The sequence below is a fragment of the Rhincodon typus genome, chromosome 20, assembly GCF_021869965.1.
Source record: "Rhincodon typus isolate 14 chromosome 20, sRhiTyp1.1, whole genome shotgun sequence".
In the NCBI taxonomy this organism is placed as follows: domain Eukaryota; kingdom Metazoa; phylum Chordata; class Chondrichthyes; order Orectolobiformes; family Rhincodontidae; genus Rhincodon; species Rhincodon typus.
In genome coordinates this window covers 20,031,886-20,055,447 of record NC_063351.1, presented here as the reverse complement: position 1 = coordinate 20,055,447, position 23,562 = coordinate 20,031,886, and the positions used below count along the sequence as shown (strand labels likewise).

Below are 23,562 nucleotides of genomic sequence, written 5' to 3'. Positions count from 1 at the left end.
GATCATCCAAGTGAACCTTCTCTAAACTGCATCCAATGAAATGATATCTTGCCTTAAATGATGGGACAAAACTGGCTCACAGTACTCCAGATGTTGTCCCACCAGCAAATTGTACAGTTGCAGCAAGACATCCCTACTCTTATACCCCAAACCCTTGAATTAAGCACTAACATTCCATTAACCTTTCTGATTACCTGCTGCATCTGTGTGCTAGCTTTTGATGTTTTGTGCACAAGTATCCCCAAGTCCCTTTGTGTTTCAGCTTTTTGCAGTTTTTTTTTCATTTTAATAATACTTTGCTCCATTGTTCTCCCTTCCAAAATTAACAATTTTTCACTTTTCCACATTGTATTCCATTTGCTAACCTTTTGCACACTTGCTTAACCTATCAATCTATCTGTGTAAACTGTTTTTATCCCTCCTCACAACCTGTCTTTCCGCCTATTTTTCTATCATCCGCAAATTTAGCTGCAGTACATTCACTTCCTTCTTCCAAGTCATTAATATGTTGTAAATAGTTGCGGGTGTCTGAACTGATCCCTGTGGAATGTCACCAGTCGTGGATCACCAACCTGAAAAAGAACTCCTTATTACCACTCACTATTTCCTGTCCATAAGCCAGTTTTCTGTCCATGCCAATATATTACTCCAACACTATGGGCTCTTAGACTTAACTTTTTGTGAGGTACCTTGTTGAATGCCTCTGGCAGTCCAAATATTGCACATGTACTGGTTCCACTGAGAAAGGACTAGCGTATGCTCAACTGCATGTAACTATTATTGCATAATCTCTCATTACACCTCCCCAGTAGAAACAGAGAGGACAGTAGAGAGGCACCTGTAATATGCTACGCTATTGTCATGGTTAATGTGGCTGCCTTCCTCTGCACTTGCTCAATGGCTACTCCAGTTGTTAGCCTGCTCCTACCAACTGCTTAGCTTCTCTCATTCAGTCACTGACTCTCCCATTCTTTATTCCAACACCTCATTTATCATCCAGCTCCAAACTCATTTCTTTTTACCAAATTGTCCACAACAATTTATGCTTTCTTTACCCGCTGCAGCTGCATAAATTAAAGTATGAACAGCTGAAGTTATGTGTTGTCTGTTTGGAATCTATCTGCCGTCTTGATGTTTGTGATAGACAGAATTCAGATCCAGTCAGTGCTTACAAAATCTAAAACAAATCGTCTATTGTTAAATGTGACTTCCTGAAAAAGTTTGAATGCACAATTAGCTACAGCAACAGCCATTTTAAGATAATTACCCAAGGTCATAAATAAATAAAAGCAAAATACCATGGATACTGAAAATCTGAAATAAAAGTAGATAACGTTGGAGAAACTTGATAGGTTTGGCAGCATCTGTGGAGAGAGAAAAAATTCAAATCTGGTATGACTTTTCTTCAGAACAAAGCTTAAAACATGGCTTAAAACGTCAGCCTCTCTGCTCCTATGATGCTGCTTGGCCTGCTGTGTTCATCCAGCCCTGCACCTTGTTGTCTTAAAACATGGCCCATTTACTTTTGCGAGAAGCAACTTATATTCATATGCAGAAATTTGTTCTCTGCAAATAAAAGCAGAATATTCAAACTTAGTGAAAGAAGAAAGGTCACTGGATCCGAAACTTAACTCTACTTTCTCTGCAGAGCTGCTGCCAGACCTTCTGGGTTTCTCCAGCAATTTCTGTTTTTTGTTTCAACTTTGTGCCTGTTATCAATTACCTGGAAGCATAGGGAAGCTAGAGTTCACTATTGTTTTCTTCATGGTGAAGCTTCAACAAATAAGTGTTTACATCTAACCATTACATCTTATCTCCAATGGTATATATTGTTGCTGTGGTTTGAAATTTGACATACGTGTATTTGTATTGACAAGGTGCCGCACAGGAGGCTGCTATCTAAGATAAGGGTCCGTATTAGGAGCAAGCCATTGGCATGGAGGGAGAATTGGCTGACTGGCAGAAGGCAGTGAGTAGGAATAAAGGGGTCTTTTTTAGCATGGCACCTGGTGACTAGCAGAGTTCTGCATGGGTCAGTGTTGGGGCCACAACTATTCATGTTATATATTAGAGATGTGGATGAAGGTACTGTGGACATTGTTGCAATGTTTGCAGATGACACAAAGATATGTGGAGGGACAGGCAGTGTTGAGGAAGCAGAGAGGCTGCAGAAGGACTTAGGCTAGGAGTGTAGGCAAAGAAGTGGCAAATGGAATGCAATGTGGGAAAATGTGACGTTATACACTTTGGTAGGAAGAATAGAGGTGTAGACTGTTTTCTACATGGGGAAAGGCTTTGGAAGTCTGAAGCACAAAGGGACTTAGGAGTCCTTGTTCAGGATTCTGTTAAGGTTAGTATGCCGGTTCAGTTTACAGTTGGGAAGACAAATGCAATGTTAGCATTCATTTCAAGTGGGCTGGAACACCTGAGGCTGATTAAGACTCTCGTCAGACTGTATTTGGAATATTGTGAGCAGTTTTGGGCCCCAAATCTAAGGAAGGATGTGCTAGCATTGGAGGGAGTCCAGAAGAAGTTTACAACATTTGATTCTGGGGATGAAGGGCTTGTCATATGAGGATTCTGGATCTGTACTCGATTAAGTTTAGAAGGAAAAGGCAGATGTCACTGAAACTTACAGAATATTGAGAGGCCTGAATAGAATAGACATGGAGAAGATGTTCCAACTAGTAAGAGAGATTAGGATCCAAGGGCACAGCCTTAGAGTGAAGAGACAACCCTTTAGAACTGGGATGAGGAAAACTTTCTTCAGCCAGATGATGGTGAATCCATGGAACTCATTGCTGCAGAATACTGTGGAGGCTACACTATTGAGTGTGTTTAAGACAGAGATAGGGGATCAAGTGTTATGGGGAGAAGGCAGGAGAATGTGGATGAGAAACATACCATCCATGGTCGAATTGTGAATAGAATCAATGGGCCGAATAACCTAATTATGCACCTTTATCTTATGGTTTTATAGTCATTTAGTCTCCTGATGAGGGTAAGATGAAAAGGTTAACAACGTATCTCTCTTTTCGGCAATATTCAAGTTCTGTACTACCAGCAACCCTCAGAGATACCTGAAATCCTCTAGTTTGGGCCTCTTGAGGATCCCTGATTTTAATTGCTCTAACTTTGTTCACATTAACTTTGTTTGTTGTACTTTCAGCTGCCTAGGCCCAAAAATTCCCCTTTTTCATTTAACACACTCCTTAAAGTATATCCCTTTAACTAAGCTTTTAGCATTATCCCATGTTGTTGCAGTATATGGTTGTAAGTTAAATGTTGTTTATATTATTAGGTTTGTGATGTTCCTTGGAATATTTTATTACATTAAAAGCACCTTTTAAGTATAAGGTGTTGTTATGATTCACTTAATTTCTTTTCAAGTGTTATTTTGTAGTGAAGAGATTGTACAATGAATACATTACCAGGCCACTTTGCATGTTGTACTCAAACAGGTGCCTTTGAATCATGTAGCAATACTGAGAGATACAACATCTCTCAATTTTCATTCTCTTTCCATGAGAAGTACCTCACCTCAGCTTAGTATCATCTCATGCCTCACGTAATATCAGAAATTCATCAGCATTGCTTGCTGACTCTGACAGAATAGCTAACACTTTCCAAAAGCTGTATGTCTACCATTTGCCCATGAAAGCAGTGTCATGATTAGTCTTAATGAAATAGAGGATACTCCTGCTTTAACATCCTAAATGTTATTACTTAAAACACAGTGGCATAACATTCACTGCTATGCACACATTTTCACCAATCTATGATTGAGATAGCAGACTAATGAAACCTGCGGGAGCATTCATTTTTTTTTGTTTTTAGGGAATGGCAAAAGAAGAGACTGAACTACGCTTTCGTCAGCTGACCATGGAATATCAGGCTTTGCAAAGGGCATATGCATTGTTACAGGAACAAGTTGGTGGAACCTTAGATGCTGAACGAGAAGTAAAGGTATTGATGAAAATAATCTGGCTTCAGACTGAACCTGGAGAAGCATAAAATGCTGTTTCATTATGGTAGGGACATTTTCCTGTTTGTTAATTCTAACAATAAAATAACTAGGTGTAAGTGGGCAAGCAAGCCTTTAAACATGTAGAGCTAATTAGTATATGAAGGCAACATAAATTATTGTCTGTAAAGAAGTATCTTCCATGAAATCTGATCCCTTCGTGCCTTAATTTTTGCTTCTAAATTATATCTGCGATGTGCGCACAGCTCTGGTGTGAACTACACCAGACAAGATTTAGATGAGTTTTATTGTGCACAGGAATGGTGTGTCTTCCAGAAGTATACAAATCGAAATGTCAGTGTGTAACACTATTTTGACACCAGTACTGTCATTTTCATCTCAACGCTTCACCTAACAAATGTCCTAAATACATATAGCTAAACATCATTCAGAGGAGGAATGAGCTCCCACGACCAGCAGCGCAACTTAAACAGATCATCAATTACGTACAGCTTTGTTACTGCATGATTTCCTCTGGCTGTTGCTGCCATTAATAGAAGTGTTTGAAGCCTTCTAGCATTTTTTTTAAGCTGCTGAAGTTTACACGTAATAGTGTAGCATATGCTTTAGAACTTTGTCCTGATTTTAAAAACAATGTGTCAACAACTTGTTCGCTAGCATGCATGCAGAAGTTTTAATTCCCCTTGGAATACAACATGATTGGGATAGGTGACGGAGAGAGAGAAGGGTTTACACCATGGCTAGAATCACCCAGGATGTTCAGGGAACATCAGCAAGACATGGTGTGAGTGATATCTGCACTTCAGGGACAGGTGGGCGGGGGAGGGAGGAATGTCTTCAGTGAAATCAACTACCTGCTGCAGCCACAAATGAAACCTCAGAGGAAGTTGATGGTGACATTGCTAGTGGCCATGGAGCTGATTGTGGCCGTGAGGTTTTGTGTGTCTGGTATCTACCAGGAGTAGTTGGAAGTTTGCCATATATCACCCAGTTTGCCATCAGCTATTACAGACAGGAAATCATTGACATTCTTGGTTCCCTAGAGCTGAATGTATTTCATTCAGTTTTGCCAGAGATAAGCACATAGCAAGGGCAGATGGCCTTGTGTGTATTGCAGACATCCGCCTGGTATTGAGCATCGCTGACCGCACACATGTTGCTTTCCTGGAACTGTGTGTTAACTGCACCACATACCACAACCTCAGGAAGATTGCATTACCTCAGTATCCCTTTGGTATGTGACTATACCTTTCATACCATTCAATGCCAGGTATCACTCCGTTCGAAGAAGATCCACTGTGCTTTCTGCATTTGAGCCACTACAATAAATCAGAGGTGGAGACTGGTGTTATGGCCTATACATTGTTGATGAGGTTCCAGGCTCGGGTAAGCAATCTATGTGCTTATGGGCAGCATGGAAACAATTATGCTCATGCTACAAGACAAATGTGATGGATTGTACCATTGGTATGCTAAAAGGATGTTTGCTCCACCTGTATTGCTCTGAAGGAGCCCTGCAGTACTTAGCAAAGAGGTGACTGAGATCTGTCATGTTTGCTACATGCTGTGCAACTTTATAAATCACAGTCCTTACCATTGGTTATAAGTCAACCAGCAGAGGAGCGGAAAAAGTAAGAAGATCACTTAAACATCCCTTTTATAGCCAATCTGCTCATGAATAATTGCATGTGGCTCCACTGTGAACTAATGAGCTTTCATCCTGTAAAGGTTACATTTCAGGCTCTGTGCAAAACTCTTTGTCACGTTGATGCCAAACTCCTCACATGTTCCTTGTCATTGACTGCAGACTTTCTGGCAGGTGAGCCAATGCACCAATCAGTTCACAGTACATGCATCATCCGTCTTCTGTAGGCTGTCCCATCAGTGTGCTCATCTGAAGCCTGTGTAGCAGAACTTACATACAAGCTTTTTCTAGTGTGAATTGGAACCTGTACCTTGTCTTTGCCAGGTTGCAATTCATAGTTATCTGAAAGGAGGAAAAGGCAAGAGGGCCTGTATGCAGTGAAGAAATGAGGCTCGGGTGTGAAGCAAAATGTGCATGGATACCCCATCTGTAAACCAAAAGAGATTGTGAGATGAAGAAGAAATTGAGTTGTGAGGAAGTTAGTTACATATAAGCAAACCAACATGACTAACAATTTCCAGCCTGACCATGGTCTCAGGCTCAGTGAAGGTGGTTCCAATAAGATAAGATCAAATGTCTCCTCCATCAAATCAGGACATGTTACTGTGCCCATTCCTCTCCAATTAGTGAGGCCACAAATCAGCCATAATCTCATTGAATAGTGGAAGAGGCTCGAGGAGCTGAATGGCCCATGTTCTGATGTTCCTTGTTCCTGATGTCTCTGGATATCTTCCTGCACGAGAGAGGAAAGTGAGCGCAGGGCAATCTGTTCAAGTGATGTTGCTGTTCTGATTGAATAGCTGGCAGTGTGTGCAGGCTATGAGAAGTTAGTATGAAGATTTTCCAACAGTGCCAAGTGTATAAAGGTGAGGTGAAGCTGTGGATATGAGATACAAGTCCTGACTAATGGAGTTTGGTGGTAGCTCAGCAATGATATGCTTCGAAGATACAACCTATGGCAGGCACTGCAAAGCATTGGTGAGGAGCCAACTGCAGAGTTTTCGCAAGTTCTTCCCAGTTTGGTGGCAAGAAAAGTAGTCAAACAGCAACATCTCTTCCAGCATCAAGGCACTAATCACTTAAAACCAGCTCTGCTGACTGGGTCAAGACTGATACCAGACTCCCAAAACAATTGTTCTATTTGGAATTCAGTCATGGCAGAAGATTCCCAGGAAGGCAGTTGAAATACTTTAGGGATGTCTTCGATACATCCTTGGAGAGATTAAAAACACATTTTGATTCTTAGGAGTCCTTGACTTGTGATTGACCAAAGTGGAAAAGGGACCGGATGCATCAAGAGACTTTGGGAACATGCGGATTGAAATCAAAGCATTGGAGATTGCACACAAACCACTAAAAATATCATCTGCCAAGCCTAACAGCTGCTCCGCATGTGGCAGAGTCTGGAAATCACGCTTTGGAATTATGAACCATTTCAGAACCTATCAAATAGGAGTGGAAGCAAGTCCTCCTTAATCCTGAGGTACTGGTTAAAGAAGATACTGTACCTGTTCAGTTATTGAGTATTTATAGACATGATTAGACAGCAATTTATTTCAAATAATTAGCTGATTCTTTTTTCAAGAACAGAGATTTCTAAATTGAATCTCATCCACATTTCTTCTCAAAATCAAAACAAACATCTTACTTTTTGTCATGATGTTGTAAAATGAGGAATGGTGAGTAGGAGAAATGGAGGAAGCTAGAGATAATGTACATTGCAGATATTTCTAACCAACCTGTTCAGAGGCGTTATGGCACTGCTCTGGAGCAGGTGAACCTGGGCCTCCCAGATCAGAAGTAAGGATACTATCACTGAACCACAAGAGCCCTTAGTACACAATATATACAGAGATATTTTAGTGCAACAGTTTAGAATATTTCACTTTTCATATGGGCAAATACCTGAGCAAATTGAATTTGAAACTGATACTTTGTGAAAGGTGATGATAGCAAAAGTATTTGTTCACTGTCCCCCCTTATATTCTTCTTTTAGACTCGTGAACAATTACAGGCAGAAAACCACAGATATCAAACTAAAATTGAAGATCTGGAGAAGGCTCTTGCACAGCAGGGGCAGGTAATAATTAACTGCATGATATCAAACAGGCTATTGAAGCCCTGTTGGGTGATCATGAGCTATCTTCTCTGAGTATAATGGGTCTCTCTGTTAAGAATGTGTCCAATGCAAGGGACTTCTATTTGACGACAAATATCATCTTTAAGGTTCACTTGTCTCTTCAAGGAAATGACTGAGTCAGTTTTCAGAGTTCTAGAAGTAGTTTGCCTTAAAATCTTTGGGGCATACTATTTTCAAACAATCACCTTCCACCAGCTAAAAGCATTTAAAATGCATTTTTAATCACAGCATTATAGAAAAGATAGACAAAGGTTAGGTTGTTGATATGACAAAAATCTTTTGTCTGATGTATCTATCATTTTGGACTTCTCAAAAGATATCACACTAAAATGTAGAACCTCAAAGATATCCATATTACATACTCATCACGTTTAGCTAAAATAACTACTTGCCTGTTAAGTTACCAAGTAAACTTCTGATTCACAAAATTTGAAGAAATCAGCAAAATGAGGACGAGCAATATTACAGCCCTGAGGCACTTATGTATTAAGATTGGTGTATATGGTTGAACTGGGTGTCATCGGCATTTATAGGACCAATCTGCATAGAAGGAGCAAAGGAAAGGGGACAAGGATAGAGAAGCATCAGAAAACCCAGACCAGAAATAAGTAATTAAAGAGACTGTTCATTTTGCATTTTGATATTTAAGAATAGAGTACAAACCACATTCATTATAGTTTGGGTTATGTGCAGCAAGCATTTTAAAATCTGCCTGAGAACTTCAAAAACACATTTTGTCCATTTTATTTCTGAGGACATGAAATGGATCGAAGAGAAACAAGCACTTTATCGCTGGAACCAAGAACTACTCGAAAAGGTATTTTGTTTCCTCAGATGCAAGTAGAATTATAAAACATCACTTCATTATCTGAATTTCCTGTTTTTCATGTAGCTTGATTCAAAGTCAAGGCATCCTCGTTGAATTAACAGAAAGAGGGGCTAAAATGAATGCTTTTTTTTTAATTTTCACAGATTCGGCAAATGGAGTGTGAAGAAAATCGCCTTAGACACGATGTGCAGGATGTGAAAGATCAAAATGAGCTTTTAGAGTTTCGCATCCTAGAACTTGAAGTAAGACAAGTTTGAGGGGTTTTGTTGACCTTTCCCTATTTCATTGATGGGGAAGAATTCCTCTGAATGGTATGTAACAACATTTGTGAATTCATTTGTGAAAATTTCTTTCCATTTTTAAGGGCATTTTTTCAATTTCAGTAGAGCTGCTGAAAAAAGGCAATCTTCACAAATTAATTCACATCGCTGTACACACCTGGAGCAGAAGTGCTCTTCCTGATAACTATAAGCTGAGCCATTACATTAATGAACATGCTTCATAATAAACTGATTCAGCTGCCATAATTTATATCATCTTCGTCCAGATTTTGTGTTCAGTAATGTAGGGGCAGCATCCTTTGTATCCTTGATAAAAGCTGCTCACAAAATCCTAGCAGGCTCTAGCAAATTCTGCTGCTCTTGAGTCAGATATCACATATAGAAATCTGCAATATCCAGTAAGCTGACTGATCAACCAGTTGGATTGAAGAATTCTTATAGGCAACAAAACAGAAAGTAAAAGGTGTGATTTAAAATGCATGTTTTAATCATTTTACAGGTAGTTAAAAGGGACGTATGCATAAAATTGAGGTCGAAGCTGAAATATCATAAACATAGCTTACAAACAAAAGAAAAGGAGGAAATTCAACTGTTTTTCTGAAAGACTGACACTTCAGACTTGTAAAATTAGTTTTTCATGAGCAGAGATGTTGTTCGAAAGTTTACGGTTCAATATGCTCTAAAACCTTAGTCGTTTCAATCAAAAAGGCTTAACATTTTCAAAAGTTTTGACAGGAAGAATACTGCATAAAAGATTGACATTCGCATTAGATCCACAGGTTGCACATTGAAGATTGCAATGTAGCACCTTGCGAAGGAGCAGAGTATCACATTTCCAATGGGAACACGAGAGATGACTATTACATTTATAGATTAATGATGGCAAGTGTGGATAGTTTCACTGCCACCGTTATCACTATCCCAGGCCAGCGTGACTATTTTCGTGCATGACATTCATTCAGAACTTTGCAAAACAAGTTTTATTACCATTTGTTCAAAGGATCCCACACCTTGTTTCAGCTAAGTGGTTTGATCTTGGGAATGCTGGTGCAATCATTGTAAAATTATTAGCCTAGATCAACCTCATTATCTGCAAATAATTTGGTAAAATATTTAGTGGGCTGGATCTTTTGGATGAAAAAGCACCAACATCTGAGATGTTTGCCATTGTTACAGTTAAAGATCCAGAGGGAGTCCCAGGTCATACATGTGCTGCACTTATGCATGAACTTCAAATTCCCAGTGGTTAAAATACACTGCCTGGAGCACTGAGCAACTCAATGACTAAGCCATTGGAGGCTTCTGGTAGATGCCTGAATTTGCTGTGAGATTTAAATAATTCTACCAACAACTTTAAATCAACTGCTTAGGACCTGGTACAGAATATCTCCCATCTCTCCCCACCCCCTCCTCACCCACTCAGCACTCCCTCATCCACCTCCACTTCCTTATACAACTCAACAATCCCCAGTCAATGTTCTCACCCCACAGTCCCTACCCCTCAAGATGATTAGATCCATAACTTTTGTATATCAAAAAAATCCCTTTCCCTTATTGGGATTTGTTTGTCAATTTGTAAAAAGAACACTTTGTTTTCCTAAAAAAAAAATTATTTTCTTTCAGGAACGAGAACGACGATCACCTGCCATTAATTTTCATCACATCCCATTTCCAGAGGAGATGAGTCCTCTCCAAGTCTACTGTGAGGCAGAAGGAGTAACAGTAGGTGCCACCTCTTGTTGTATTTCCTTAGAAGACAGAGTTTTAATGCATCTTAATAATGAGACAGACTGAGACATTTAACGCATTGTTAGACATTTTTAAAATTGTTTTTCCTGGTTTTATTTTTCAGGACATTACAATAGCAGACCTCATGAAACAGTTGGATATTTTAGGAGATAACGCCGTAAGTGTAGGTTGCTTTTCTGATCATGCATGATTTCTTTTGTACTTTGTAGACCTGTCAGGGGCACTTGCCCGGGTGAATTTTATAATTAGCATTACTCAACTTTGTATGTTGTACAACAGCAAACTCTTATGCCACACAATTGCCAAGTGTATATTTAGTCCTGTGGATGCCATTTCAGTTCCAAAATGACATCTGTATTTCTGACACACTGTTTTGGTCCTGGCTGCATGGAGCACCATTGTGGGGAATGTGTCAGCGTGGGCACACAGTGCATGTGCTGAATGAATGCAAAGCAGGCAGCTTGCGATGTTGATCATTGTTTTAGACTGATTTGAGCCAACAGTGCCACTTTCAATCTCAATAATGCAACTGATGCTCTTTTTTGACTTTGGGCACAGCTCAGTGTGTGTTGATTATTCAGCATCTGGATGACCGTCCCTCCATCACCCTCAGTGAAACCCCTCCCTACCCCCAGCATGGGGCATCATCAGGTTAGTGGCTGATGGATTTCTATTGGCTGCTGCTGGATGTCGAAAAGCATTTGGTGGTGCAATGCACTTATTGAAATCTGTTCAAGCCAACAAGAAAAGAGGTGACCATGTGCTGAAGGACTTTCTCTCGACCTCAAGAGTTCTGCTCAGACCTGCAACTGCTATAGAAATAGGTGTGAAATTTGGCTTCCAGCCTGGGCCGTAGTAGAGTGCAAGCTGTTGGAAAAGGGCAAAGCAACAGAGGGAGAAGAGCCACCACAGGAAGCCGTATCCATTTAAGGTCTTCAGTGACCTATTGTCCTACCTCAACATCAGTGAGAAATTGTGGCCAGAATCAAGCGTCCTCCTACATGGGTGGTTTGGGGATTTGCATTTAATCTGGTAGAGGAAAAGCGAGTGGAAACCCTGTCAATTTCAGCCTGAAACAGTCCTTGTCAGGAAGGCCTGCAGATGGCATTGCCACCTCATGGCCATTTGTACTTCTTAAGTGGACACTTAATGCACACTGGGCAACCTCATCTTGCCACCACTGGTATTAGCCCTGTGTTGATCCTACAGAAAGCACAACAAATAAATCCTTATTGTGTGGGCAGCGGGGAGAGGAGGATCCCTCGTATAAATTATGCAGTGCGCAATAGAGGGACCACAGGAAGCAGGGGAGCTGCTAAAGCCACAGTCTTGCCCTTGCTGTCGACCTGGTGATGTTGTTCAGAATCAAAGAGTTGCTGAGCTCCAAACAGCCACGAGACCTCAATGAGAAGCACTGATCCCAGGGGAAGGCCCACCACCTTTCAGTGTCTGAGTGGCACAAGATGGCAGCCTGCCTCCCTGAAAAAAGTGGCCAGGGGTCTCACTAGGACTCCAGCCGATGTTGGAGACCCCATCACCACCATATGATTCTGTCTCATTTATAAGAGTCTCTGTTGCATTAAGAGGTGCTTGTAGAAACCTTCTGCTTTTACAATCTGAGCGGCAGCTCAGAAAAAGACAACGACAACATTGCCGCTGTCTGTGCAGGTGATGTCAGTCCTGTTGGTGGGGGTGGGGGGCTGGGGGGCAATATTTGCAATATCTCCTACTTCACCATAACAACAGATTCTGTGCAGGAAGAGCTGAATATCTTTCATTTTCCCTCATCAGAGAGAAACTGCATGTGATTTCACAAAGATTGCAGGCTGCCCAATGCCAGGGCAGATGTCTCTTTCATGGGCACTGCATGTCAATTGTGAGATGTAGCGCAACCAGACGGACTCCACTCCCTTGATAGCTAGCTGGCATTTTGCTCATGCAGGTCAGTGCTTAGTAAATGGGGAGGTGATGGTATAGTGGTATTATCAAGGGACTGTTAATCCAGAAATCCAGGGAATGCATTGGGGCCTTGGGCTCAAATCCTGCTATGGCAGATGAATTCAATGGAAAGAGTCTGGAATTAAGGGTCCGATCATGATCACGATTCCACTGGCCTACATGTGACTCCAGACCCACAGCAGTGAGATTGAGTTTTAACTGCCTTTTGGGCAAATAGGGGTGGGCAATAAATGCTGGCCTAGCCAATGACGCCTACTTCATGTGAATGAATCAAAACAAAATGCCAGCAGCAATTGAGTTGTCTTTGTTCCACACCAGCACTCTGCGCCATCAACATTTGAGCAAGCCTGGGGTCGCTATTGGACAGCATGGGCTATCCACAGACCAGCTGACTCATGACTCCAACATACACCAAGCACAAGTCAGCAGAATGGATATGACAAAAGTTATGCAGTCACACAAAATGTGATTGAACAGACAATTGGAGTGGTTAAAAAAAACTCTCTTACTGCTCGGATGGCTCTAGAGGAGCCCTACAATGCTATCACGGTCCATGTTGAAATTCGTTATGGTCTGCTGCATGCCATACAACCTTGCCATCACTAGGGAGGCTTTGGTGTAGTGGTCTTGTATTGGGACTAGCACTCTGGAGACTCAGGTAATGGTCTGGGGATATGGATTCAAATCCCAACATGCCAAAGGGTGCAACTTGTATTTTAAGTAAATCTGGAATTAAAGGTCTAACGATGATCATGAAACCACAGTTGATCCTTGTAAAAATATTTCTGACTCAATAGTGTTCTTTAGTGAAAGAAATCTGCCAACATCACTGGGTCTATTTGGTTGACTCGTAATTGCCTTCTGAAATAATCTAGAAAGCTATTCAATTGCATCGAACCACTAAAATGTCACACAAAATGGAATGAAATCAAACCAGCCACCTGACATTAAAATAGGAGCTGAAAATGACAAACTAAAGTTAACTCTGCAAAATTCTCCTGACTAACATCAGGGGGCTAACAGTGTATACTGTAAGGAGGAAGCTGCCCTGGGAGTCCTCAACAGTGACCATGGACTCCATGAAGTCTTATGGCAGAGGTCAAATATGGTCAAGGAAATCTCTTTCGGATTACTGTGTACTAATGTCTGTTGCTGATGAATCAGTAGTCCTCCATATTGAACAGCCCTTGAAGAAAACACTGAGGGTATCAAGGGCACGGGGAAAACCTCAGTGCCCATTGTCAAGAATGTCTTAGTAGCAACCACTGCCGTCTGGGCTGGTCAGTTCCTAAAGGACATAGCTGCATGTTGGAAATCTGACCTTCCACTGTATAAACAAGAGTTTGGATTGCTTCTGCCTGTACTGTAAGACACTGTATCATGAAAGGGTTCACAGGTGTTCTTGCAGAGTTGGCTAACACTTCCAAAATGGGGAGGATAGGCTGCAATCTCAGTCAGTTAGAGGCTGACTCTTATGCACTTCTTTACACTGACCACATTTTTCTGAAGGGCCTGCCAATACACCAAGCATTTCATCACACACAACTGTCAAGCCTACTTCTGTAGGTCACATCAACAGGGTGTTCGCCTGAGTACTTTTCATCCAGAATTCATGCTACACTTCACACTCTAGCAAGTGCTAGCACAGCCTGGTATCTAAAACTGCACTTAACCCCTGCTCTGGCTGCAGCTTTCTCTTGCCTGCTACCTCTTCCCATGCAGATTCCAGCTCTAAATTATTACCTGAAGTGAGCACCCTGTCAGTCTCTGGAAAGGTGGCTGCCAGTGTGCAGGCAATTGGTGGTGATTCTATTTCATCACTATCTTCCTGCTTTTCCACCAATTGATCGTCCAGCACTGCTTGGTTAAGTTGTTTTCTTGGTTATTTGAGAAGAGAAAGGTCATGGTGAAGGGAAGTGGCGAAAGCAACAGCTGCATGCTTTCACCATCTGAAACTTGTAAATCACGGAAGGTTGTGGAGGAGTGGCAAGTGCAATATGAAATGACATGAGCCATGAGTATATTGCCATCTTTTGTATTTGCAGTTTATTGCTTGTGACTAACTCAGTCATTCCCACTCAAAAGATAGTGAGCTTTTAGGTGCTGCTCCATCTGGTTATGCATCACTTTGTCCCACAAAGAGTGTGGGAAGAGTGTGAATGAGTGTGGTGCAATCTGTTTGGGTGATATGGCTATCGTGGTTGAATAGCTGGCACTGTGTGCAAACTGTGAGCTGTAGATGTTAAGCCTGTAGCACTGCTTACTGTATCACGCTGAGGCAAAGCTATAAATTTTCAGAATGATTCTCAATTGAAATAAACTCTCGGTAAGAGAGTAAAGATGTGTGAGCAGTATCTAGGCTACTGGCTGAACTGATAGGATATGGAATATAAAAATGAATTCATTGATTTTTAGCATTTGTGTGGGATCATTGAAACTTTTACAGTACTATATTCAGGTCCTCAAGGCTGTACTACTGGCATTGACCGCAAAGGCTTTTTGGTCCCGTTGTGTATCCCAAGTGTCTCCCTGTGCCTTCTATGAATGTGGGACATTTCTCCACTTCTCCACCTCCTACCTCAAGTGCTGTTTCTAAGAACTTTGGAGCATTCTCTTGCTCCTGTTGCACCATTGTCACTATTACCAGTCAGATTCTCTTCCCTTGCTGTTTCCAGCATCTGTTCCAACCCGAATGAACTTCCCATTTCGAAAGTATAGGTTTGCTTTTGGATGGCATAGCAATCATTCATTTACTGCTGGGCTACATACTTGTTCAGTGTGTTGGTAAACCAAAGCTTGTGTGCTGCCTGAATTGTAACGAATGGACATGGGTGAATTGTGCAATGCCATTCGTGCACTTTCTTTTGGGAGCTATCAAATTTCACTCCCTAATCATTTATCTAAATAAATAAGCAGACTTATATTGAATACCATCCGTTAAAATTTGGACAGTTAAAGCTAAACCTGGCCTTCTTTAAAAGGCATGAGATGGTATTTGCAGAAAACTCTGAATCTACTGAAAACACTTTGTGTCTTCTAATGCACCATAATGTAATTATTCAAACCATTGCCGTACGCCCAGAGATATCTGATCATTAGTTTTAAGAAAAAGACCAAGCTCAGTAATGTTTCTTCTCAGCACCAATAATCATGCATATATTACAAATCTCTAATATTACCATTTATTTTCCTCATTCTTCATTGCAGGTAGTGTATGTATGAAGAACGTACAGGTGGATGTCTATGTTTTTACATCCATTCTTTTTAATAGGTGGGAAATCATTGATAGCATGTTAGGAGTCCCCCAGTATGCCTGCTGGCAGACAATCTGAAATTGCTATAAGCCATAATTCCTTATGGAAACAAATATTAAAACATCAAAACAGGTGAGTTTTGTATTGGGTCAGATATAATTATTTCTAAAATCTCAGATCTGAACCCAGGCTCTCTTGAACCATTTCTTTTAACAAAGCTGGAAGAGGGGGACAAAACACAACCAACTTGCCACTGGAAGCTGGTGTTACTGTTCAGCAAACCTGGTGATGAAGGATGGAACCAGCCCTGATTTTTATAGACTAAGACATTTACTTATAGACCTGCATATATAAAACCTGTAGCTCCTAAACTAGCAATCACAGTTTAAGCCTGTTCCTATTTATAGGGACGCAAGTGAGTTCCCAGTTCATGTCCAATCTCTTGTACAATTAAATGGAACTAATATACAAGACTTAGCGGGGTTGGTTGTAGCACCGTTTTCGTTAAGTTATATGCTTTTATTCCCCCTATTTTAAAGTTAACCGTGGCCTCAGGAAATCTAGGAAACTGTTTTTCAGCAATGTTTTTAGGTGACAGCTGCTTCTCCTGCAACCACCTGTTCCCTTCATTCCTTCACCATTATCTGAGCTTGTCCACCCTGTCATCTGACCCCATTTTGCCAGGATGAAGCCGATCACCACCTATTGTCTCTGTCCTAATCTGTCTTTTGACACCTCACAATTACCTCCAGAGCTCTGAGCTGTACTGTGCCTTGCTCACCTCCTCGCACTGTCTAACGTAGCACCAGAGTTCCCGACCTGACAAACAGCTGAGTCCATCACTCAAGTTGGCTTCATGCAGGAATCCTGATGGAATAAAAAGCTACACTGGAGTCCAGAATCCAGTTTTCAAGGCAACCTGAGCTGCAGCTGCCCACTCACAAATCATGCACAGAAATGGTTGGGAACTGTATTGCAGTAAAATTGAACTGTAACACTATTATTAAATCATATGCTTCATCCTTAATAATTATGGTTTACCGTTTATGATTTGAATCATTGCCCTTGTTATAATCCCCATTGAGACTGAAAATTTTAAAAAGATATTCATATTTCCAGTGTCTGACTAGAAGGATCACATGACAAGATTTCACAGTTTAAGCTTTTTAATGTAATAAGCAAGTGAAAGCAACATTATCCAACACTATTCAGTAGGTAACTTATACTTTAAAGTACAGAAAAAGACACCCCTTTTAACTTTTAAACCGACCAAAAATCCCTCTCGACAATTCTGCTATACTTGATTGGAATTGCAGTTGAAAACTTTAATCTTCAGGTATTACTCCAAAGCTATTCTCAGCTGCTGATGGATTACTTTCTCTTTCCCTTCCAGTAGTAATCTCTGAATTGACTTCCACAGTGAGAGTCATCTTAAAGATTCCATTTTCAAGCCAAAGCTAGATGAATCTTCCAGCCTTGTTTAAATCCTCATGAACTTAGTCTCCTCAATCCGAGTATGAACCTCCAGCCTCCTCCATGGATGTTCTCTGTCTCTGAGATTCCTGACACCTGATATTGTCTCAGAGATAGTAGGAACTGCAGATGCTAGAGAAGGGTCTAGGCCCGAAACGTCAGCCTTTCTGCTCCTATGATGCTGCTTGGCCTGCTGTGTTCATCCAGCCCTGCACCTTGTTGTCTCACCTGATATTGTCCGTGAGTTTAGGAATAGTGTAGGAAAACCTGCAACTCAGCCCTACATGGTATGGGCTGTTTCTAAGGCACATAAATCATGCAAATCACATGAGCCTTGTAACCAGGTAAGTATGCTAATTAGTTATTTTCTAAACCCCACCCCCTCCACACTCCATTTTGTTTTGAAATCATATACACAGTTTAAAGGATAACAATTCACAAAATGTAAAATTCCTAACACCTCCCATGTGGACCTTGAAGACTAAGAGTCTACCCAAAGTCAACACAGATGCTGTTGCCATTGTTTACTCATTTGAACATCCTTCACCTACACGATAAGATTCTTTACTTAAGTCCTTCTATTCCCATAGCAACCAAGTCACCCAAGCTGATGGACAGCAGAATTCAGATCTGGTTACACGACCTCCCTTCATTCTTTCATTTCATCTTAAAATAAAGAGACTTCCCCAACACATAACTTATTAACTTTGTATTTACACATTGTATAGAGTTTCACTCTGCCACATTCTGATGTTGAGAAAGATGATACATCAGTAATTGATACCAAATAGATCAAATACAGTGACAAGAAATTTGTTTATTGTGTTCAATACAGCTTACTCAGATATTGATCTGCTGCATGGGGTATCTTGAGACAAAACTCCCAAAAGTGTCACCATCATGAAAGATGGTGTTCTTAGATATCTGAATAAATAAAAACCTCTTTGTTGAATATGCTGAAAACTGTCAAAAAATATAGTTTTCAAACCCTTTTGAGATGTGAGCAACTAATCTCTGCCCAAACTATAAACAAAACACTAGTGCGCTGTAGGTTTTGCATAATAAGCATCAGTCCATTTTTCCACTGTTTTGCATCCTGAGAAAGATTACATTGACGGTCAATGCAGAGGAAATCCATCCCTACAATAAGAGATTTAGGATGCTATCTTGCTAACAGGAATGAAGTTTTGGTGTAATTGTTGGGGTTTGTGCGATCATTCCTACTTCTGACAACAGTCAATAGTCGCTTTGGAGATACCAGTGGAGCTAAACAATCTCCAAAAGTTGCTAGTGCCAGCTCTCTTCAATCACATACAGACAATTTTTGTTTTCCTATTCAAAACAAATAAATTATCTCCTGAATTGATGCAAAAACTTCAGAATGACCGCAGTCAACTTAATTGTTATTATAAAGCCATTCAGACAAAAGTTCAATCATTTCTCAAATCACATGACACAAATACTTGTGTTATATTTGCCCTAATTAAAACTATTATATACATTTTGCGCAGAGTTGAGGACTTAGTCATCCATTTCTGCTGGGTAAGGCACACCGCCCACAAGAATATCAGTGGATGCACTGCTGAGTTTAATGGTATTGCCATATATATATTCCGGATCTAGCTGGGTATATGGTTTGCTTGTCCACATGACTCACTCCTTCAGAGACTAAAATAAATCACTGACAAGGAAAGGGGAAAGAAGCATGCAGTGTTTAGGATGCGAAAAAAATACAGAAATGTGTTAATTTTAATTTTTCTCTTCCTTTACTTGTTAATTAGAACTTGACCAATGAGGAACAAGTGGTTGTGATTCAGGCCCGAACAGTTTTGACATTGGCAGAAAAGGTAACATTTTTAATTGTTGATTAATCTGAAACAATCCTTCATAATATAAAAAAGTTAAACACTTGAGTAGAACAAGGATTTGTCAGGAATGAGGGCACTGAATGAGTTAATGTTAAAAGAAAGTGAAAGAAATCAAAGCAATGTTTAAAGATGCTTTTAAAAAGAGTTTGAACTATGCATTATTTTGTTGAAAAATGGCAATCAAGCTTGTAAAATTAATGCACTGCAGCTTAAAGTACAGACCGTAAATAGCAGTAAATTTAAGCAACTGGACTGGACTCACAGGAATGTTAATTGTGCATTTAAGACATACCCAGCCATTTTTGTGCTGGCTATGCTTGAATTCTGCAGAGTGAGAATTATTCACATCATGATATTTAATTTCCAGCCCAAGTTGGCACTGGTGTTATGTGTTTACTGAATGTCTCATGCTAGGTCGAAAGCATTTCTGGAGCATTAGCAAGATGACTAGAGGGGTGTACTTGACTATGACTGCAATCACTGCCCCTGACTACCTGCTCATTGCACCATATGCTATTGCTCAGTAATAGACCTCTGACTTTAAATCTAGATGAGAGAACCAGCAGTTGGATATGCTTTACCTTGAGTGTGGGCCAATGTCCTTGGCTTCTGGCCCACTGCTCCTCCTCACTTGCTTCACGGAAAACTTAAATAAATTCCCCTTTGGGGAATTAACCCATTCTATTCCAATATTGGGGCGACAAAATGGTACAGCCAGAGAACTCCTAATCCAAAATCTCCTGACAAGCTAAGTAAAATGAGGGAAGAAACAATTAAAAGGATCAGGAGAAAAGTTCAGAAATAACCAAAATGCTGTTATAAATCCTAAGACGTAATCATATAGAACAGAAGAAGGCTCTTGATTTTTTTCAGTTTCAAGTACATATTCAAATATAATATGTGGCTTTTTAGGTGAACTATCGATTCAACACATACTTTATGCCCATTTTATTTGTACTGGTATGAATCCCTACATTGTCGAAAACATTAGGAATTTATGTGATTATAAATGTCATGATTGCGGTTGATTTTAATGTGAGTAACTGCATACTGCCTGACACTTCCGGTGCCAATACAAAGCACATTGTAGAAGAAAGTTGTTTTGGTGTTAACTGGACAAAAATCTGATGTAACAGACACATGTTTACTTCTCCAATTGGCTATGGTATATGAAAGCAAAACCATATAGTTAATTTACTTTGGGACATCATGTGGGAAAAATAAAGGTGCATTAGAAGGACAGGAGAGGAGGTTTAAAAGAAGACAATAGCTTGCACTAGAAACTCAATTTGAACAGAATCTTCATGTTTTTTCCCAGTTTCATTGTGTCCTCCTAGCACTGTGCATGGATGCATATACCACACTTCCGAAAAAAACAATTAAGCACTTGGATTTAAATCTCTTTACGTTTGCTAGATGAGAAAAATGAAAAGTAATCATAACAGTCAGATTGAAACATAGCGTTCTATGCTTTGTGTAGTGAATACATTTAATTCAGAAATTAAGCCAAACTGGGATTGTAACTAATTGATAATGACCCATGATTAATGTGAGTAAGGCAGGTGGGAACCAAAGTTTGAACCCAAAAGGAGTCCTTTATGAAAATATTTAAACATAATAAGAAATGAATTTCACTGCTTGTTCATTTCTGTATGAGGCTGTTTGATTTTTCACTCAACTTCCAGTGGTTACGGCAGATTGAGGTGACTGAGTCTGCACTACAGCAAAAGATGAATGACATTGAAAATGAAAAGGTAAGCAGTATACACAAACAATATCACCGATAATAAAACCTCCATACAAGACACATCACAGCTTCTGAATTATTTCTCCTCCTGTTCACAGGAGCTTTTCAGTAAACAGAAGGGCTACCTGGATGAAGAACTGGACTACAGGAAACAGGCCATGGATCAAGCTCATAAGGTGCGATTCCTCATTTTCTGCAAATCTTTACTTTTGAAATGGCACTAACTTGTTGGCATTTTGATTTATTAAAGTAACATCCACTGAAATCCCACTGAAGGCATTGCAGGCCGTTAACTGAATAAGAATTGTGCCTTTAAATAAGTAATGAAGATGACTCTCCAGTAAGGTGTGGTGATAGTTTTTCCTGATTGCAGTCAGGTGAATGGGTTAAGAGGTCCGTAGGGTGCACAACTCTAAGGCTTGACTGTAACTCAAAGCCTTCTGGCCAGCATTCTACAAACAGAATGTAATTTATGGTCATAATGCAAATCATTATTCCAAGTACATTTATCATTAGGCTTTCAAATATGCAAATAGTTTTTAAAGTGTTTGTTGATGCCACTTCATGCACTTCGCATCAGGAAAGTGCTGAAGACCTTCAACATGTGCATAAGATCCTTCAACTACACTGAAAACAGCAATTCTCAAGGAGACTGGCATTATTTTGCAGCAGTACTCATTGTTGTTGTTTGCGGTTTCAATAATACTTTGTCCTCTTTAAATAATTCAGCTGCTTCCTATATTCTGTGGTTTGAAAAGCAACAACCACAGTTCTGAGAACTGTCTCCTACAAAGCACAGCCAACTATTTGATAGCTTTGGAGGAGGATATGAAGAGGCATAATAAAGTCATGTGTTTATAACTGGAGTAACATTTCGCAATTTTACCTTGCACAATTACTACGTCTTGTTCTGTACTACAGTTGTCTAAACCTAATCCTAATTGCTCCATATCTCCCCATAAACATGGTTGTTCCCTTAAGCTATGGAGTACACTGGCAGCAACTGCATCGGGGTCTACCACACTGACAGGATGGAAGGCTTGTGGTGTATACACTGCCAAAAAAAGCAAGAAATGAAAGAGGAATGAAAAAGCTAGCATGTTTCATGTCTACGAAATCTTACACTTTCCAAATGGAAACAAATATGTCACCATCTGGGACAATGCTGCTCGAATACAGGGTAACTACGAATTTGAAGTTGGATTGGAAGATGAAGAATACTATATCATCTATACTTCAAATACTTATCCAGCTTCCCAGTTAAGGGAAAGCACGTTAAAAAGCAGTAATTCTTGGAGATGGTCATAGGGGAGAGCCATTTTGAAGTAAACAAACATAAATTGGACCTCTGTGTGGTCATTTGCAAGTTTTACTGGTTTTTCCTTCGGGGATAATCTCTTAAACATTCTTAATGTCCATTTGGAATTTCCAACAATCCACAGCACTTAGAATTATTTTTCCTAATCTCTCTCTCTCTTCATTCTTTTGATGACAATTTTAATTTGGTCCTCTTTTCTTTCTGGTTCTTTAACTGAAAAAAAGATGTTCCCTAACTGTTAGGTGGGATCTGCTGGATTTAGAAGATTCTTGGGCTTTAAGACCATTTCCATGTCTCATCGCAATGATGCTGGAGTTCTGTTCCCCTGCACAGTCTTCTCAGGGAGAGCTGTTTAAACAGGCCTCCAGCGCATTACAATTCAATGGGAAATGGTGGGCAGGCTGTGCAGGGCAGTCCCAGAATTTGGAGGATTGACACTGGTGGGGGTGAGGGGGTGGAAGGTATGTGTGATCAAGGCATGTAGAAGACTACAAGCTAACTTCAAGATGCAGACCCATCTGAAAAAATCTGATATTTTAAAAGTTCCATTTATCCACAACTGTGAAGGTATCGCTATGAAGGGTCATCATGATCCCAGTTGGCCTGCTCTCGTATCTACAGTGCTCTAGTCTCCATGGATCCAGAATTTAGAGGAGGTGCTGATGGACCCTGCTGTGACCTACCACCAGGTGGTTCCATCCAGTATCTGCCAGGCTTTGCCTCAGATGGAGCGGGGTAGGGAGGCGTCTACTCTCTGGAATTTCCCAACCAAGTGGGCACTTCATTGCCATGTATTAACTACCTGCTGCTGCCAGCAGTGTCAGTCTGACCCTGTCTCTGACAAGACCATTTTGGTGTGGCAGTGTGTCAGGAAGCCACCACAGTGGATTGATTATTTTCCAAATTTAATCCCAGCCAATGACTTATCTTAATGGGAGCTGGAAGATTCTGCCAACTCTATCAAAACCAGTTGTATTACCAAATCTCCTCAAAGCCTTTTACTGCTGAAATAAACCTGGATATCAAATCTCTTTTGACAAGATTATCAACCAGAACGGGGTGATAAAGATGGCATAGCCACTGAAGAGGAGAACAGATTTTAAGATGGATTTTCTGAGGAAAAGACTGATGTCAATTTCGCATGACGAAAAGGAGCTGATAATTAATTTTGGCATGCACTGTGACACTGGAGACTTCGTTTCTAGCTGTCCATCTTTTTCATAGCCTAGGATTTCTACCCTGAGTCTTCCAAATGGGACCCAGAACTTTCACCTTCTAAACATTCTCACAGACAAAAACTCCTCTTTCAAACTT

The 23,562-nt window shown here is 40.4% G+C and overlaps 1 protein-coding gene across 1 annotated transcript in view; it reads left to right on the top strand.

Annotated features, from left to right (window-relative positions):
• The window catches only part of jakmip3 (Janus kinase and microtubule interacting protein 3), a 179,795-nt gene that overhangs the window by 135,880 nt on the left and 20,353 nt on the right, over positions 1 to 23,562 (top strand). The window contains exons 10-18 of the mRNA XM_048608918.1: positions 3,838 to 3,966; positions 7,627 to 7,710; positions 8,525 to 8,587; positions 8,743 to 8,841; positions 10,504 to 10,602; positions 10,733 to 10,792; positions 19,097 to 19,162; positions 20,869 to 20,937; positions 21,029 to 21,106. Of these exons, the coding sequence (XP_048464875.1) occupies positions 3,838 to 3,966; positions 7,627 to 7,710; positions 8,525 to 8,587; positions 8,743 to 8,841; positions 10,504 to 10,602; positions 10,733 to 10,792; positions 19,097 to 19,162; positions 20,869 to 20,937; positions 21,029 to 21,106 (747 nt within the window). The remainder of the gene's footprint in view (positions 1 to 3,837; positions 3,967 to 7,626; positions 7,711 to 8,524; positions 8,588 to 8,742; positions 8,842 to 10,503; positions 10,603 to 10,732; positions 10,793 to 19,096; positions 19,163 to 20,868; positions 20,938 to 21,028; positions 21,107 to 23,562) is intronic.